The 15,741-nt window shown below is 47.6% G+C and overlaps 5 protein-coding genes across 5 annotated transcripts; 2 read left to right on the top strand and 3 right to left on the bottom strand.

The window, feature by feature from the left end:
* Positions 1-172: 172 nt before the first annotated feature.
* On the bottom strand, positions 173-2,698 carry BJ212DRAFT_1475626 (uncharacterized protein; the record flags this gene model as incomplete). Its single annotated transcript, XM_041339256.1, has 8 exons — positions 173-193; positions 248-439; positions 484-975; positions 1,036-1,042; positions 1,112-1,258; positions 1,316-2,063; positions 2,121-2,263; positions 2,625-2,698. 8 exons carry the CDS (start codon positions 2,696-2,698, stop codon positions 173-175), a joined length of 1,824 nt encoding a protein of 607 aa, XP_041199547.1.
* Positions 2,699-2,983: 285 nt separating this feature from the next.
* On the bottom strand, positions 2,984-3,961 carry BJ212DRAFT_1512133 (uncharacterized protein; the record flags this gene model as incomplete). Its single annotated transcript, XM_041341652.1, has 4 exons — positions 2,984-3,159; positions 3,202-3,614; positions 3,676-3,732; positions 3,784-3,961. Coding segments are annotated over 3 exons (447 nt in total), but the record flags the coding sequence as incomplete, so codon positions are not given.
* An 820-nt stretch (positions 3,962-4,781) lies between these two features.
* BJ212DRAFT_1475627 (uncharacterized protein) lies at positions 4,782-5,668 on the bottom strand (the record flags this gene model as incomplete). The annotated part of the gene is made up of 2 exons (XM_041339257.1): positions 4,782-4,867; positions 4,918-5,668. The coding sequence occupies 2 exons, from the start codon at positions 5,666-5,668 to the stop codon at positions 4,782-4,784; spliced, it is 837 nt and encodes a 278-aa protein (XP_041199549.1).
* Positions 5,669-7,054: 1,386 nt separating this feature from the next.
* On the top strand, positions 7,055-9,254 carry BJ212DRAFT_1444234 (uncharacterized protein; the record flags this gene model as incomplete). Its single annotated transcript, XM_041337933.1, has 9 exons — positions 7,055-7,113; positions 7,413-7,497; positions 7,564-7,858; positions 7,912-8,030; positions 8,078-8,216; positions 8,265-8,501; positions 8,552-8,742; positions 8,791-9,147; positions 9,201-9,254. 9 exons carry the CDS (start codon positions 7,055-7,057, stop codon positions 9,252-9,254), a joined length of 1,536 nt encoding a protein of 511 aa, XP_041199550.1.
* A 2,496-nt stretch (positions 9,255-11,750) lies between these two features.
* Positions 11,751-14,169, top strand: BJ212DRAFT_1512154 (aspartic peptidase domain-containing protein; the record flags this gene model as incomplete). Its single annotated transcript, XM_041341653.1, has 10 exons — positions 11,751-12,157; positions 12,189-12,229; positions 12,278-12,315; positions 12,344-12,407; positions 12,457-12,645; positions 12,675-12,780; positions 12,836-12,969; positions 13,021-13,139; positions 13,192-13,383; positions 13,903-14,169. The coding sequence occupies exons 1-10, from the start codon at positions 11,919-11,921 to the stop codon at positions 14,167-14,169; spliced, it is 1,389 nt and encodes a 462-aa protein (XP_041199551.1). The 5' UTR covers positions 11,751-11,918.
* Positions 14,170-15,741: the final 1,572 nt, after the last annotated feature.

Raw genomic sequence — 15,741 nt, forward strand, 5'->3', positions numbered from 1 at the left:
GGAAGCCGTAGGAAGTGCGCTGAGTAGAATATGCATAGATCTGCATAAATTATACTGTCGCCGTGTTGCTTGTAGTGTGCGTGAATGGGAAAATAAGTGGGATCCAGAGAAGTCGACCGCCGGGACCTTCGCCTGGAGTGAAGAGCGCGAATCAGGTTGGGTGAGAACAAAATTACAGGTGCGAAGCCAAAGTCTAGCATGAAGATTGCATCACGACTTTTAGCTACGCTCCTTTTGTGTGACTCACGTGATGGTCCTCGTGGATCGTCTTGAACCGGTCATCTTTAACGTCGATAATGAAGTTGTCCTGGACTTCATCATCATCATCGACCAGTTTCTTTTTGCCTCTTTTCTCCTTACCCTTCTTCTCTGCTTTGACGTCTGACTTCGTCTCCTGGCGTGGCACTGGCTTGTCGACATCCCGTGTTCTTGATAACCGCTTCACTGATTCCGACGCATTCTCCGTCTCAGATTCACCCTTACGCCCCCGAAGAAGTCGTCATCGAAAGAGACATTCTTCCCAAGCTGCCCTCGACTTTCATTATTCGTGACTGTCGTGGCTTTCACTTTGACCTCTTCTTTTTTCTTTTTGCGCTTCTTCCTCATCGTTCTTTGATATGCCTCCACTGTCGTCTCGTCTTCGGGATTTTTAGCCTCAGTGAGACTAGGGGTGAACGTAATCTCCATGTCCACATCGTCATGGTTTCGTGCGTCGTCATCCCGGCCCCACCCTTCTGGAAGTTCATCATCGTCTCCGGTAAGAAGTAATGTGCGAAGCTTGTCTCTCTGGGAGTTCTTCTTGCTCCTCTTCTTCGACACAGGATCTTGATCATTATCAGACTCAGGTGATGATGCAATATACGCCTTGAAGTCGGCTTCTTCGATATATTTTTTGGTTAATGATCGTCTAGTAATGTGATTGCACTCCGGATCATCATCGTCCCAAGCGAGTTTGACTTTTGAATGACGGAGAGCCTGAGAGTGCAATTGAAATGGGTGAGAAATGAAGAATAACAATAAAATTCGCCTACGAACTCTACTGCTCGATACCATGTTCCAGGATCATCTATGGGTAGATGAATGTCCAAAAATAATGTTAAACCGGACTCACCGATATTCTTCATCAGATGCCATCTCATCGGGCACAAAGCTGAGATCGAACACGTTTGCTGAACGCTCAAGCCCAGTACCTTCGAGTTCGTTGTAGATGTGCACAGAAGCTCCGGCGGTATCACATTCAACAATTGCGTAGTAATACCTTTAATTGAGCATTTCGTTGAACACTGCGCCAAAAATATTTAAGGAGGTAGCACACCGTAATCTCTCCAATCGATACTTTCTCAAAGCGTCTTCGTCGTAGTCCGCTCCGTCTCCGGTTTCGTGGATGGCCCGTTCATTGACATCCTCTTCGTTTTCTACTTTCCTTTTGAATACCTCTACAGGCGGTCCCTCCTTTTCCTCCCTTGCGATGCGCTCTTTCCCAAACTCACTTGGATAGACGCGGACGCTCAGCCCCTTCCCTCTTACGACCGTCGCCTTTGCACTTTTCGTGTTCTTGAAAGACTTTTCATCCTTGGGTGGCACTAGTACAGAAGCTGGAATGGTAGTAGGCGCAGCTGGCGAAACAAGTGACGAAAATATTTTGTAAAGATATGCTGCACGGACATGGTCCCAATCAAGATGAACAACAGCTAGTCTTCTGGTCTTCTCCGTAGCTTCTTTACTGTTGTCCTCCGGGACTGTCCTCGCATATGTAGCGGCTTGTGCATCTAGATCGGCAAATGTGCTCTCATCAAGATCGATCTCGCCTTCTTCATCAATGTCTCTGCCTAATGTGACAAATCCAGGGCCATCGCTCTTGTCGTCAGAGTCGCTTGCACCGTGATTTTCTGCCTCTGATTCGGAGGAGGACTCCATGAGGACGCCACCACGAGCATAGTCAGGTAACGTGGAAGTTGGAGCCTCTACCTCCTCATCATCCTCGTATTCCAGCCGATAAAACCACCTAAGGTTGTCTTTTTCACGAGTTTCATAAAATTTACGACAAAATTTATCCACTCGGCCTGTAGCCACAATATGAGATGAGAAGCAGTCACTAGACGATAGAGTTGGAAGCGCACCTAGTTTTTCCTTTCCTCTGCCTTTTTGTTTCAATGTCTTTTTTCCTGCCTTGCCTTCGTCAAAAATTCCTTTGAAACGCTCGTCAACTACAACTTTTGAATTGTGTTTCTTGGGGCATCGCAAACGGGGGTCAGTCTTCAAGCTTCAACCGCGCAAATCGTGAGTCAGACATGGTACGTCGATCTGTCAGCGACTAGACAAGCCACAGACGATAAGCCGATGAGTGCTACTTATTGTCACGGATGGCAGTCAAATTGAGTGTTTTCGTTTGGCCAGCGCGATGATTCGGAATATATTCGAAGGACGTGTTAGTAGTATTAGATCAAATGTGCAATCAACAATGGTGCACCATGTGTATCAGAATCATGTATTGGTTGGATTCTTGCACACATCTGCGACATCCTAACGGAAAAAGGGCTCAGCGACTCGGAGAACTGAGTGCTGAATGGCGACTTGACAAGCCTTAGAGCTAACAAATAAGATGTCAAATTGTTGTAACTGACATGTAGCCGGCAGGGGTTTTAGGAGGTGGGAAACCGATCGTGGAAGTTCGACAAGAGCCCTCCTCCACTAACATTGGGAGTCGGTGCTCCACCGGGAATAGATAGTAATCCGATGGGTCAACATGATGGAAACCGATGGAAATCACAGTATCGAACAAAGTTTTAGCTCGATATCCTTAAGATACTAATAGCTCAAATGGTGTGGCATGTGGCATGGGAAACATGCGTTTCGCATGGTCTCTGGCACATCCTCACCAGTGATCTTATGATACAGAGCAGGCACGGCTCAGGTTGAAGCTGAGGGATTCATGAAGAGTAACAGTAACCTAGTAGCTAGATGACTCTAGTAAACAACCCATGTACTACCTTGTTGACGTGACAGCCCAGGTGAAAACGTAGTAGAAGAATTGTACTAATAACGAATTAGGTTATATCTATGATTAGCAGCCTGCCTGGGCCCTGCATGTTCTCCTTCAGTAAAGATAGCTCTTCGATAAATACACCCCGGGATGTTTGGTAGCATGCGGCTCTGGAACTAAAAATTAGAACTCGTACGAATCTTGGATAATTATCTCACCCCACTCCATATGCATGAGTTACCGGTATCCTGCTCTTCTTCTGCATTCTCGTCCACGTATGGAGCCAAGTCATTGTTTCATCTAAGGGGAAGCAAGATCCGTTCAACTGCCGCAAGTGGACTGCCCTCTCTGTCAGGCCTAAGGCCGACAGTGTGCCTCAGGAATTTTGTCCTTTTTTCGAATATGGCTTCAGCGCGGAGCTAGACGGAGCACCGCTCAAATATCCACATTGCAACCGACATACCCAAGGGGATGTCCCACTTTCCTATTTGATAGGTTCCATTATTTAGAAGTGCAGCGTTCACTTCGATCATTCCAGGGCAAGTGATACATGTCACATGTTCCGACATCCTGGCACCTACGCACAACTGCATGTCAGGATATGATAGCGACGGTACAACCGTTGATATGACTGACCAGACCATGCTCTACGAGGCTCTACCGAGGTCATTTCTGAAATTCGACTATAGTACATTGTTCCCTATTGAGAAGAGGGGCTGTATCTTCTACACCGATCAACGACCGTGGACCTTTGAATCCGGCTATCAATGACTATAGAAGGACACCTGGTGTGTGCTCACCGAGGGACGTTGCATTAACCAACAACCCGGTTTTCTGAACTCTTTGCTTATTGGCGACAGAAGACTTGAGCTTCGAGCGAAGCCATGGTAGATACTCCAATGGGTTGACGCAAACGGCATCATAAGCAATTCCAACTTTGTATGGTGCAGGGATTTGAAAATCTGAGAGTAAGCTGAACTATATGTCTAAAGAACGGCAAGAAAAAAGACGTACTAATCGCGCAAAAGGTCTTTCTACCAAAGGGTAGAGAGAACGTCATCCGAGTCTCCGCAAACATCCGAGAAGGTAACTTCCGAACCCCCTAAGGAGTCAGGATCAGTCATATGCCAGTCGAGAAGCGTTCGATCAAGACCGACTTTGACTAGACCCGACGGTATCATTTCTCAAAACCTATCACTGAAAAGATTTTTCCATATACCTCGCAATATTCACGACGTGCTTCTCACAAGGTTGTTTGCTCCTATCTTCACAAGCGCTTGTCTGTGGCACCCAACGATATTGGAGACCAATTCGTACCCTAGACAAGATTAATATAAGAAAGTACTTCAGGAGTGCTCAAAAGAGACACAAGACTTGCCCAGGCTTGAGAACCCCAATCCCTAGGCAGATCTCTCGCCATGATCGTGGTCACAAGCAGCAAGGTGGGCGTTGGTGAGTCCGGTCACCCCCGCTCCGAGGATGATTAGAGGCACACGAAAATTGGAAGCAGAAGACGTGGCTCCTGTAGTGATGTCGATAATAGAGGGGACAATAACTTTCGCTTCCGAGCTCGGAGTATGAGCGCCCCTTGGGGTATAAATAAATGTATCTGCGATAGACGGACAATCCAAATTTGAACGAACGAACTCGAAATCGTCGGTGTGGAATTTCTGTCAGGGGCCCTGCCTTGCCATGAATGTCAACCAAACATAAAGATAGTCCTCGATAGTAGATTTAACATTGTCGGAGGGGCATAAATAGCGCATGTTTAGGGACTGAATGCCTATCTGACCGGCACTTAGCCCCAAAGTGTCAGCTTTCTTAGCTGCACATTCCTCTCCTCTGAGGATCTATGTGCGACAAAGAGCGCGCCCAAACGCGTAGCTAATGATGAATGAGACGGAAGATAAATGATAATCTGGGTGATTACGCACCACCTGCAAAATCGCCCTCCATACATGGCGTTGCAACAAGGCCTGCTGCTTTCAGAGCGACCATGACCTGGCCATATGTCCCGCGGAACAGTGTGTCGCGGCTATGATAATCAGGAACATTTGTCGAGACATCCATCTGTTCCTCAAGTGCGGAGGGAGTATCCATGCCTGCCTCGACAACAGCGCTAGTGATCGTTTTTTGCAAACGCACAAGTCGACTTCGGGATGATGCACGTGGATCGCATGGGGGCGTGGCGAATTGTATGTGGAGCCCGTCCACATGGATGCCTTCAGGTTCTTGCTGAGGCACGGGGGGAAGGGGTTTGGGAACGTGCGCAGGTATATAGCACCACGTGTCGATTGGGTTGCTGGATGGATTTTGGGTTGTCGAGTAAGGTTTGCGTGTGCTTGGATGAGCATTCTGGTGTTTCCGCTTGAAGAATGAAGACGCTGAGCGCATACCAGGCGCGGAACGAGATAAGGATACCAGGCGCGAAATGGATGAACGAGTCTTTAGTGGGGATTCTAGCATACATTGCGAGATATGACAAAAAGAAGAAGTTGAGCTTGTAGCAGATGGGCATGAGTAGGTCAGAGATTGCTCCGAGACAGAAGGAGATTTCTCCGGTGCAGGAAAGCTCGCGAGTGTATCTTCTGAAGGAGACACCGTTCTACGAGGCGTGAACGATATGTTGTTGAACTCCACCACATACGGGATGCCAAATGGAGTCCAACGAATTTGCTGGGGCATCTCGAAATGCCTTACTGAGCTATTCAAGGAAGTATAAGATAGATGAGAACTCGAAGTGGTGAACGGATATCTCGTCGCTAATCCAGTGTAGTCGACAGCGATAAACTCGGAGGACAGACTGTGAGGTGCAATGATCAATAGAATTGACCTGCTGACCAGGAGCAAGGGAGACACATGTCTGGGTAATGTAATGCAAGCCTGACTCGGATGTCAAACACGTTGCAGCAGCATTACATCGATGAGAAATTATAGGGTCTGCGACTCGTAAATGCTGGTCGGTATCACGAAACTAGTCTCGAGATCAAGTCCCAATGCCAAGTTTACGACATATCACAATTTCGGGTGTCCATGATATGCGATTTCCTGTGGGACAAGTAATTTTTGGACACGGCGTCTCAGAGTCAGTGAACGAGCGTCAATTGAAAGACTAGGAAGGTTATGAACCGAATGTGGAAACGTTTGCAGCAGGTACTTCATAGTCTAACGCGAGGAATAAGTGAGGATATCACTTGATTGGATCACCTTCGAGGTCAACCAGCGGTAGATTCAATTCAAGTACTTACTGATGGGGCCCTACCTCCCTGGAAAGAACATAGACAAATTCCCTCTTTGTTGTCACGCAGACAGTATCGTGAGACATTTGTGACTTGTCACTTGAATATCGAATATTCAAATTTAGATCTTAGATGTTGAACAATGCTTTTTAGAAACATCTTCGGAGACAAAATGTGACCTTTGGAGCGCGGACTCGCATGACAAATATGCTCGATGGCAGGTGTGTCATCCATATATATTTGATTTTGAGCGCTGCTAGGTGAGTGTTAGTCATATAAGGTGCTGTCAGTCCGGATGCCGCCGGGCAGAGCATTTCACGTTCTTCAAGATGTTGCACATCCCTTGCAACGTTCTTGCACTCATGTGTCCGTATTTTGTGAGGCCCAAGTAGTACTATTCTGTCATAGTACTCTAGCTCCTGAGGGGAAGCCACTGAAAATGTCCGATTGTGATGCGGACTAGGCGCCGTCGTCGCCGATGACATTGCTCACTACTCAATTTTTCCACCTTACGGTGCAGGCCTGGGTGCTTTGTAAGGAGGAAGTTAGTCGTCGATGAAATTACAACGAGAGTGCGCCGCGGGTCAGACGAGGCATATCCGGGACCTTGGATGCAACTGTTGCATGATTGGTTAATCTGATAGATAGAAGATAATATTAAAATTATTTGATGGCACAATTTTGAATTTGAGCCAGAACCTCTACATATAGCTCACGCTAGTACATGTGGAACCTGACCCAGTGGCAAATCCAGTCGAACAAAGAACTTCATTTCCGATTGCGATACGGCCAGTGGCGAATCTCTAATAATCACATGACATCAGTCAGACCCATGACGTCGTTGCCCAACTTTCCTCTTTGGGAAAAGCACTCCAAAATTCAAGCTGTATCGTCGAATAAAACCATGCGCCGCTGAGTAGCGACACATCTTGGCGCTACCGTCGTTCAAAAAGATAACAGTTAGTCGTCACAGGGAACGTCGTATAAAGGTTGGCCTATCGTTCTTTGTTCACTCACAACCCCATTTCTGCCATCTTCAAAATGAACGCTGATTACTTCCCTCCTACACCTGTTCATTCAGTCGATTATACATCTATGGCTGAGACAGCACCAGCAACCAATGGAACCCATAGTACTGCTAACACCGATGGTCCGATTGCCAAAGCAAATGGCTCTCTCGCTACTTACAGTACACCCTCTCGTGTCACCCTTCATCTCGGACACTTGCCAAGCAAGAAAGATATCAAGGCTCCGTGGCCACGCACACCCTCACGGGTCGGTATAAACATGAGTTGTCACCCGAGTAGTCCATCTGACGTGCATCGGGGTATCTTCTCCCAGGTTGATCCCAACAACCCTCCGTGGCCAGCGTACCGTGGCTACCACGAGTACTCGTTCGCACATGCAACGATGGGGGTTCGGTTGCCTACCATCCTTGGCAAAGCTATAGACGATGCATCACGAACTCTAAATGAGCAGTCTGCCGAAGACAAGATTGTTGACCTTGTAGAATGTTTGGAGAGAATGGACGCCCTCATGGCCGATCTCAGTGGAAATGCTAAGCTTAGGCCAATCGTTGACGACGGTGAAGGTGACGTGGCTCTATGGAATAAGGAAATTGCAAAGTATTTCCAGGGTATGATGTTCGCCATATGTACCACGCATCTTGCCTGACAATCCGCATTTTAGGCAAGGATTTCATGAATGCGCCTTGGTTGTTCGCCGAAGCCTATAAGTATCGTCGTCTGCATGAGTGCTTCAGTGTAAGCAAGTACTGGCATGACTATGATGTTTTCTACCGTCAAAAGGTATGAATCAGACTAGATTAATCTTTTCAGTCTGACAGCGCTTCCAGTGTGACACTTTTTCAAGATCGACAGACGCTGTCTTTGAGCTGTCTATGCGCTTTGCTGAGCCTTTCAAGCAGTCAGAGAACATGTCAGACAAAGAGAAAGCAGAAAGCGAGAGACTCATGTTTTTGGAGTTGACTCAAGGTGATAATAAGAGTTTCTCATGTTCTTGCTACTGACATGTTATGCAAGTGTGTCTGTGGGGCAACTCGACTGACCTTTCACTCTTGATCAACATGACGGAAGAACAGATCAAATCTCTCCAGTCAACTGGAGGAGACCACCTTGCTGCCACTGAAAAGAATATTCTTGGCAACCATCTAAACCAGCTTTGGGAGACTGTCAAAGTCCTCCGCGAAAAGACTGGTGGACGAATTGACTTCGTGTTGGATAACGCCGGGTTTGAATTGTATTGCGATTTCGTGTACGGTGCGTTCAAGAAACAACTCTTGGTGGAGAGATTGACTAATTGTTACCAGCCGATTTCCTCATACAGACTGGTCTGGCTAAGCAGATTCGGTTCCATGGCAAGCGTTATCCATGGTTCGTATCTGATGTGACGCGGAAAGACTGGGACTGGTTACTGAACACCATGGTATATGGGCACCTGTTCCCAAAAGCCTCCGAGGTTGAGCGAGAGTCGCTACGGAGACTCGGGGCCCGGTGGAAGGTAGGGGTAGTCTGTCGGCGCATGAGGTTTCACTCACACGTTTGATAGCAATACGAGAAAGATGGCAGATGGCAATATGAGCAACATCCTTTCTGGTGCACTGGATATACGTTCTGGGACCTTCACAGCGAGGCACCGGATCTCTTCCTCCATCTGTCTCGCGCAGATCTCGTCTACTTCAAAGGCGACTTGAACCACAGGAAGTTGACGTATGATTGTGCTGCACCGGCCAGCGTTCCATTCGACATTGCCATTGGACCCATGGCTAGCGCTGCTGGAGCTCCAAAGATTTGCAGTCTGCGGACAATAAAAAGCGACGTTGTTGTCGGGCTAGGAGACAATGGTGACGCCATAGCGGAGCGGTTAGACAAGGAAGAGCCAGGCTGGAAGATCAGCGGGAAATATGTGCGTACCTTCAGCAGTTATGGTTCTGTGTACTGAGCGTCCACTTCATTTAGGCTGTTGTACTGCTGTCAGAGGGTCGACCGGGGGAGAAAGTGCGGTTTGCTTGAGCGAAGTAAATTTCACTGGTAGGGGTGCTCGTCTCTCCCATGTGCCAGGCACTTCCTTGTCGTTTACTACTATAGCCGTTGAACTCGTGTTTGTTGTAGAGCACTATCGGAAGAGTTTGGATAGAGTACTACCAAATATCCGTTCTCTACATATGTATGCATTCCCACTATCTCTCGCTATTTTTGTTACTGTACATTTTTATGAGATACTTATGTTGTCAATTTTACTGCTTCGAAAAGTAGGTCGAGCAATACCATGACATTTCGCCCACAAGATGAAATGCACCGAGCAATGTCGGTATTTAGCTTTGATTGTGTAAAAATAGAAAGTACACGCACAGTAGCTTACACCCACTGCGTACTGCCGCCTGTTATAGGTAGACTAGGCTGCCTCGTATGTCAGGTGTATGCCGGTCAAGGGTCCCGGTCAAGCACATACATCCTGGTTGTACATGGCTCGCTTGTAGCATTTTTCGCTAATGGCGGCCGGTGGAATGATGCAACGGAGACATTCGCTGAATTATCACTTAAAGGTCGTTGACCAATGTAATGCGCAGTCAACGTTCAACCCAAAGTGTCGGCAGATAACATATGCCACGGATTATGGCCACTGTGAAATTTATGCTCGAACCACGTCGCGGCGTGCTTGGGAGAGGATGAGAGAATGTACCTTTGCATGAACTCTTCCAACACCATTCCACACAGGATGTCAAATCCATGAGGTCGTCGGAGACTCGATCGGTAAAACCTATTTGTATTGCGCAAGGAAAGATAAGAAAGGGTCTTCTCCCGACGGATTCTTGTGCTTTGTGCTTTGAGTTGGAAAGTGCATTTAATAGGGACGTTCATAGTTTGGCGCACCTCATGACCTTCCGAAGTTCTGCCATAGTGATATTAGATAATCGTCGGACTTTGAACTGGACCTCGCGGCACGTAGCACCGAGGCTGAACAGTAGCTTGTCGAGATATATTGTCTGCTAAAACCTTACCTCAACCTTATTAGTCCTTGACCTTGCAGTACCTTCCTAAACCTTCTGGTAAACCGTATTGGTATGGTTCAGCACATAGGAAAATGTCATATATCATCTATCATACCTGAAATTTTGTCAACTGATAAACAGTTCGGCACTGCGCGCCGCAAGGTTTAGTCTAAAGTCCGACAACTGTCAGATTACCGTTTTAGTAGGGGGGCGGTGCGCGTGTGCGCCTAACTTTGAACGTCTTTTAAAAAATTGAGCCGGCACTCATGCAACGCCTGCTTCAGTATTCTTAAAGAGCCGTTTGATACTCACGTGGTCCCGCCATTCCTGTCTGAATCAAAATTACGGCATTATACAGAAGAACCAGTACTTGCGGTGCAAACTCCAGAATTATGCCCCCAGGCTTGCTCGCTATATCGCATGCGGAAAAGGAGATCTTGAAGCAGCATTGGAGCTACGTTAACCATACGCAGCAATCTGTTGATTTCGAGCCAGATTCCCATGAAAGGGAAAAAATCAGCTCGTACAGATTAACCAGTGATCGATATCTGATCGGTCGGAACTGTGTGAGAGCTTATCACAAACAGCAAATCACAAACATGATCAATTGATCCCATCATACTTACCATGGCGTTCCTCCGGGTGACCATAATGGCTGCAACTCACTACTTCACAAGCACACGGATGCTAGTATCTTTGAATCATATCTGGCGGCTCCTGTAGGCTATTTCGTGGGCTGCTGAGGTGTTCGAGGGATGTAGCGCGAATACAACCGAAGTATGTGACTATGGCATATGCACCTGCCGGTCTATTACTAAATGGAAAGAGGTCGGGGGTCCCGACGTCGACGGGGAAGAAGTACTGCCAGGATACTGCTCAGGCCCGATCACTAGCTATGGGCATGTATCATTCATGCAAAGTTATGCAGCCCTAATCTCCCCATTTTCAAACGGCAGTGATTAAGGCAAGATATCTGTACCATCATGCTCACTATCCGCCACGAAAAGGCGAATTCTTGCAGAGTCAACGTCTTGTTCGTTGTTTTCATCTGGATCAAATTTCTTTTTTCTTCAGAAACAATGGCTCCGGTCGGTCGCGAGATTGATACCCCAGGATTCAGCTGCGGGGCATATGCCCCAGGGAACTTGATTCTTCATCCTATCTCTCCTTGGCAGCAACACTACACGACTGAAATTGTGTGTCGAGCCCGCGGGTATTCTTGTATTCACATCGGTGTAACATATTTTTCAATGTGACATCATCAAGCCCAGGCGCCATTCTTCCCAGCAATGGTTAACCTCTCACTGGCAGTAGTTGCATAGTGCAGTCTCGAAAGTGATACACCCGGCAATGATGTACTGCGAAGGACCGAAGGTGGATTCGCCTGTTTCACCATGTAAGGTAAGCACTCCCTAACTATTGATCTATGAATAAACTGGTGGAACAGCGCATCCTCATGGATGCAGTTCCTCTTACTCACGGCCAAAAACAGGCTACTCGTCCCGCTATGTTGGTTTTGATCCAAAATATGCGCACAACGAGTCGATTGCTGAGTTATTCCTGTTTTCGGTTTCTTCACGTGAGGGGGCGCGTTCCATACGGTTCATCTGAGGATGAGATTAACCGTGTGCTCAGCTTTCAGCACAGTTTACCAGCACATATATAATGGGCTTCGAAATATGGTATGATCATCGGCTTCCAGTACTGTTCAATCATGTTTCCAGCTGCATCCCTGTTGACGACTCTCCTCCTGGCCTTGTCCATCGCGGCATCGCCTGTTGAAATTCGCAGCTCCCCCATCACCCTCCCCATCGCCAGGAGGCTAAACACCTCTGGTGGTACCATCAACCTCTTGCAGCACGATCAGTCTCGCGCGGCCGCCCTCAAAAATGTCGGGGAAAAACACCCTCAGCCGTCGTACTGGTAGTATTACTGTGACAAACGATGCTACAAGCTACATCGCAGCAGTTGGCGTTGGCAGCCCCGCCACAACCTGTGAGTTCAACACTTAGAAAACATGCGGCTGCTAATGTGTTATTGCAGACTACTTGATTGTCGACACCGGTAGCTCGAACACATGGGTTGGTTGCCGACACTAAATACGTGAAGACCAGCACCAGTGTTGACACTGGCGAGGCTGTAGCGGTCACCTACGGTTCTGGCTCCTTCTCTGGTATGACACAACGATATCATAAGTTGAAAATACCTACGATTATCTATAGGAACTGAGTACACCGACACCGTCACTCTCGGTGATGGGCTCACCATCACGCCCAGTCGATTGGTGTTTGCTGCTACTTCGGAGGGCTTCACCGGTGTTGACGGTATCCTTGGCATCGGGCCCCTAGACTTGACAGAGGGAACCTTGACAAAAGAACCAGACACGACGATCCCGACTGTCACTGACAACTGTATAGCCAAGGCATCATTGCTGAGACAGTTGTCGGTGTCTCTTTCGAGCCCACCACTTCGGAGTCAGACGCAAATGGAGAGCTTACCTTCGGTGGAACTGACGCTACCAAGTACACTGGCGACATTGCATACACGTAAGTTGCTGCAGCTCGGAGATCAATCCGGACTGACAGCAATCGTTGATTTCAGTCCTCTCACCACCACCTACCCTGCATCCTACTACTGGGGTATCAACGAGAGCATCACTTACGGCACCACGACCATCTTGGCTGAGACGGCTGGTATCGTTGACACTGGCACCACCCTCATTCTCATTGCTACCAGTGCGTATCTCAAGTACAGCGAGTGATCTCAATCTGACCAGTGTTCAATAGACGCCTACAGCGAGTACCAGTCTGCAACTGGCGCTACTGAGGACAATGCGACTGGTCTTCTCCGCCTTACTACCGCCAAGTATGATGACCTCGAGGACCTGAACTTCAATGTTGGCAGCGTACGCCTTTCTGTCCCAAATCTTAATGCCTCTTGTTCACTATTTTGCACAGAGCACCTACGCTCTCACCCCTAACGGTCAGATCTGGCCTCGTGCCCTTAACACCTACATTGGTGGTAGCTCCGATTACGTCTACCTCATTGTCAACTCCATTGGCACTCCAAGTGGTGAAGGTCTCGACTTCATCAACGGCTACACTTTCCTTGAACGCTTCTACTCCGTGTTCGATACCACCAACTCCCAAGTCGGTTTTGCCACAACCGCATACACGACTGCCACCACCAACTAATGCAATTTTTTTTCTTGGGTATTGGGTATTTGTATGTCATAATGTAACATTTATCACAACCTATAGATCAAGTCTTTTGAAAGCATTCCTGGAAACAATTGTGACTGGAGTCGTAGTTGAACGTTCGAATGTCAACTATTGCTGTTCCACGAAGAAACCCCAGCTCTACTTGCCCTAAATCGTGAGACCACCGACTCAGCGTAGACTAATCCAAATCTCTAAGCATCTAGATTGAGACAGGGCTACAATAAGGGACGAATGATACTCTAATAACCAATCTCGCGGACACTGATTGTCCAAGCTCTTTCCTGAGATATGTGTGCTCGTGTCTATGCCGATACCGGCGAACTGTAACCATGAATAGTTTAGTTGCGGACCGTTAATATTTTGATGACACACATATGTAACATCGACCAATAACAAGTTGGAGAGAAGGAGAGCTGCTCGCAGAGAAACTGATGGTCTGGTAAACAGGTACGCGTATATGCGATCGCCGGGTTCTTGCATTCTTTGCGAGTGCGATGGAGAGAACGCAAAAATCGCAACGACCTACCGGCCACGGCTGTTGCCAGCTTGTTAAATGCAGTTAAACGTGCTTTCGTTTTGAGCCGTCACCTTAAAATCCAAGACAAGCTTGCCATTGGGTCCCTCTACCAGGGCAAAATTGCCCGCGTGGGCAAGCCAGCAGGCTTCGGTCAATTAAGAATGACCGGACATGGTGAGGGCGTGGCGGAGGGATAACTCGGAGTCATAGCAGTAATGAGCAGCAGGCTGAGAATCACTACAAAATGGATGATCACAGAAAGATGTGGTGCATGAGGCGGTATAGTACAACAAACAGCGACAGTCATCGAGCTACTTGAAGGATACTAGCTGCAAGCATCACTCGTTCTTTTTTGATGGTGTTGTAAATGCGAACCTTCGGCCATTTTTGAATGGGAAGGCACTGAGCTAGTGTTGCTCTTGGGTTGCTTGGCACATACTACTGGTGATGAAACGCACGGTGAGTCGCAGAACACGTATGACGCACATGGCAGGAAGATCAAGAAGACGTTGCATATGGGCACGGGAAGACGACATACATGGTGCATATCACCCAGTGATGCACCAAGGATAAGCGCGAAACCGAAGTTCCCACAACAAAAGTTGGAGGTAGCGGGCTTTGTCGCGTCAGGTGGCCATATTACTCATGATACAGGTTATATAAGGAGGTTCATAGCGGCTGGTCAAAGCTCTACAGTATAAGGAAAAAAACATATTTACGGGTCGTCCTTTAGGTCGAAGACCCTATATGTCGGAAGCTTAATCTTAAATTACTTAATCATCGACGTCCACTGCAGAGTTAATGGCACAAGTGCAAATAACTTGATACTTCTTCAAGTTCTTGTCTATCACCTGGATCAAACGGATATCGACGATTAATCTGCCATTGGACTTCCAGTTCCCAGGACAAGGCTTTCTTGGTGAGGCGCTCCAACATGATGTATGTACAACACTGATAGCAAGAAGTGATTTTGAGACTTTCTCGACCCATTAGACGATACCTGTAGGTGGCCATGCATTACACATGACCTGCTAAGCGCTGATTTCCAATGGGAGTCTGAGACTGAGACTGATGTGCGCCGGTTACGGGATAACATTTGCAGTGTGCACTGGTTTCCTTCGTGGTCGAGGGACCGACTCGGACTCCGTAGTCATGCGAACCTCCAGCAAAATTTTCCCATTTGCATAAATGATCCATTGGATCATGGGTCAACAGCCGTGTGCTTCAGAAAATTGCCAGCTTATTTGATAGCATTATATTCCATGGTTTTGTGCCGAGCTATCAAATGGCATCAGTTGAGCAATTCAGTCATCATCTGGTAGGCCCGAGACAACCAGGGACAACCCAGGCTAGACAACCACTTTCCTCAGCGACGATTGCTCCACCAACCTTGGCACCGACAATCTGCCGTCGAAGGTGTATTCATGATAGGTGAGCATCTCTATGGAAATGAAGTCACGCGAGTAAACGAATCATAAATTCCTGCCGCCTGGGACCAAAAACAAACCTCTTGTCACATTTTATTGAGAAGTCGAATTCTTGCACTCGCGATGACTCGGACCGCGACTGTCTCGTCATCACTTTTTCGAGGAGGAACATCTCATACGTAGTTAAGGTGTCCAACATTCGCGTTCGCCAGCGCATATATAATGGGCCACTGAGTATGATATTGCGTTCCGGTAAGCCATGTTCCCCGCTGCATCCTTGTTGACAATTCTCCTCCTGGCTTTGTCTATCGCGGCATCGCCTGTTGAAATTCGTGACTCCCC

The sequence above is a fragment of the Suillus subaureus genome (genome assembly GCF_016647635.1).
Source record: "Suillus subaureus strain MN1 chromosome Unknown BJ212scaffold_2, whole genome shotgun sequence".
NCBI classification, from domain to species: Eukaryota; Fungi; Basidiomycota; class Agaricomycetes; order Boletales; family Suillaceae; genus Suillus; species Suillus subaureus.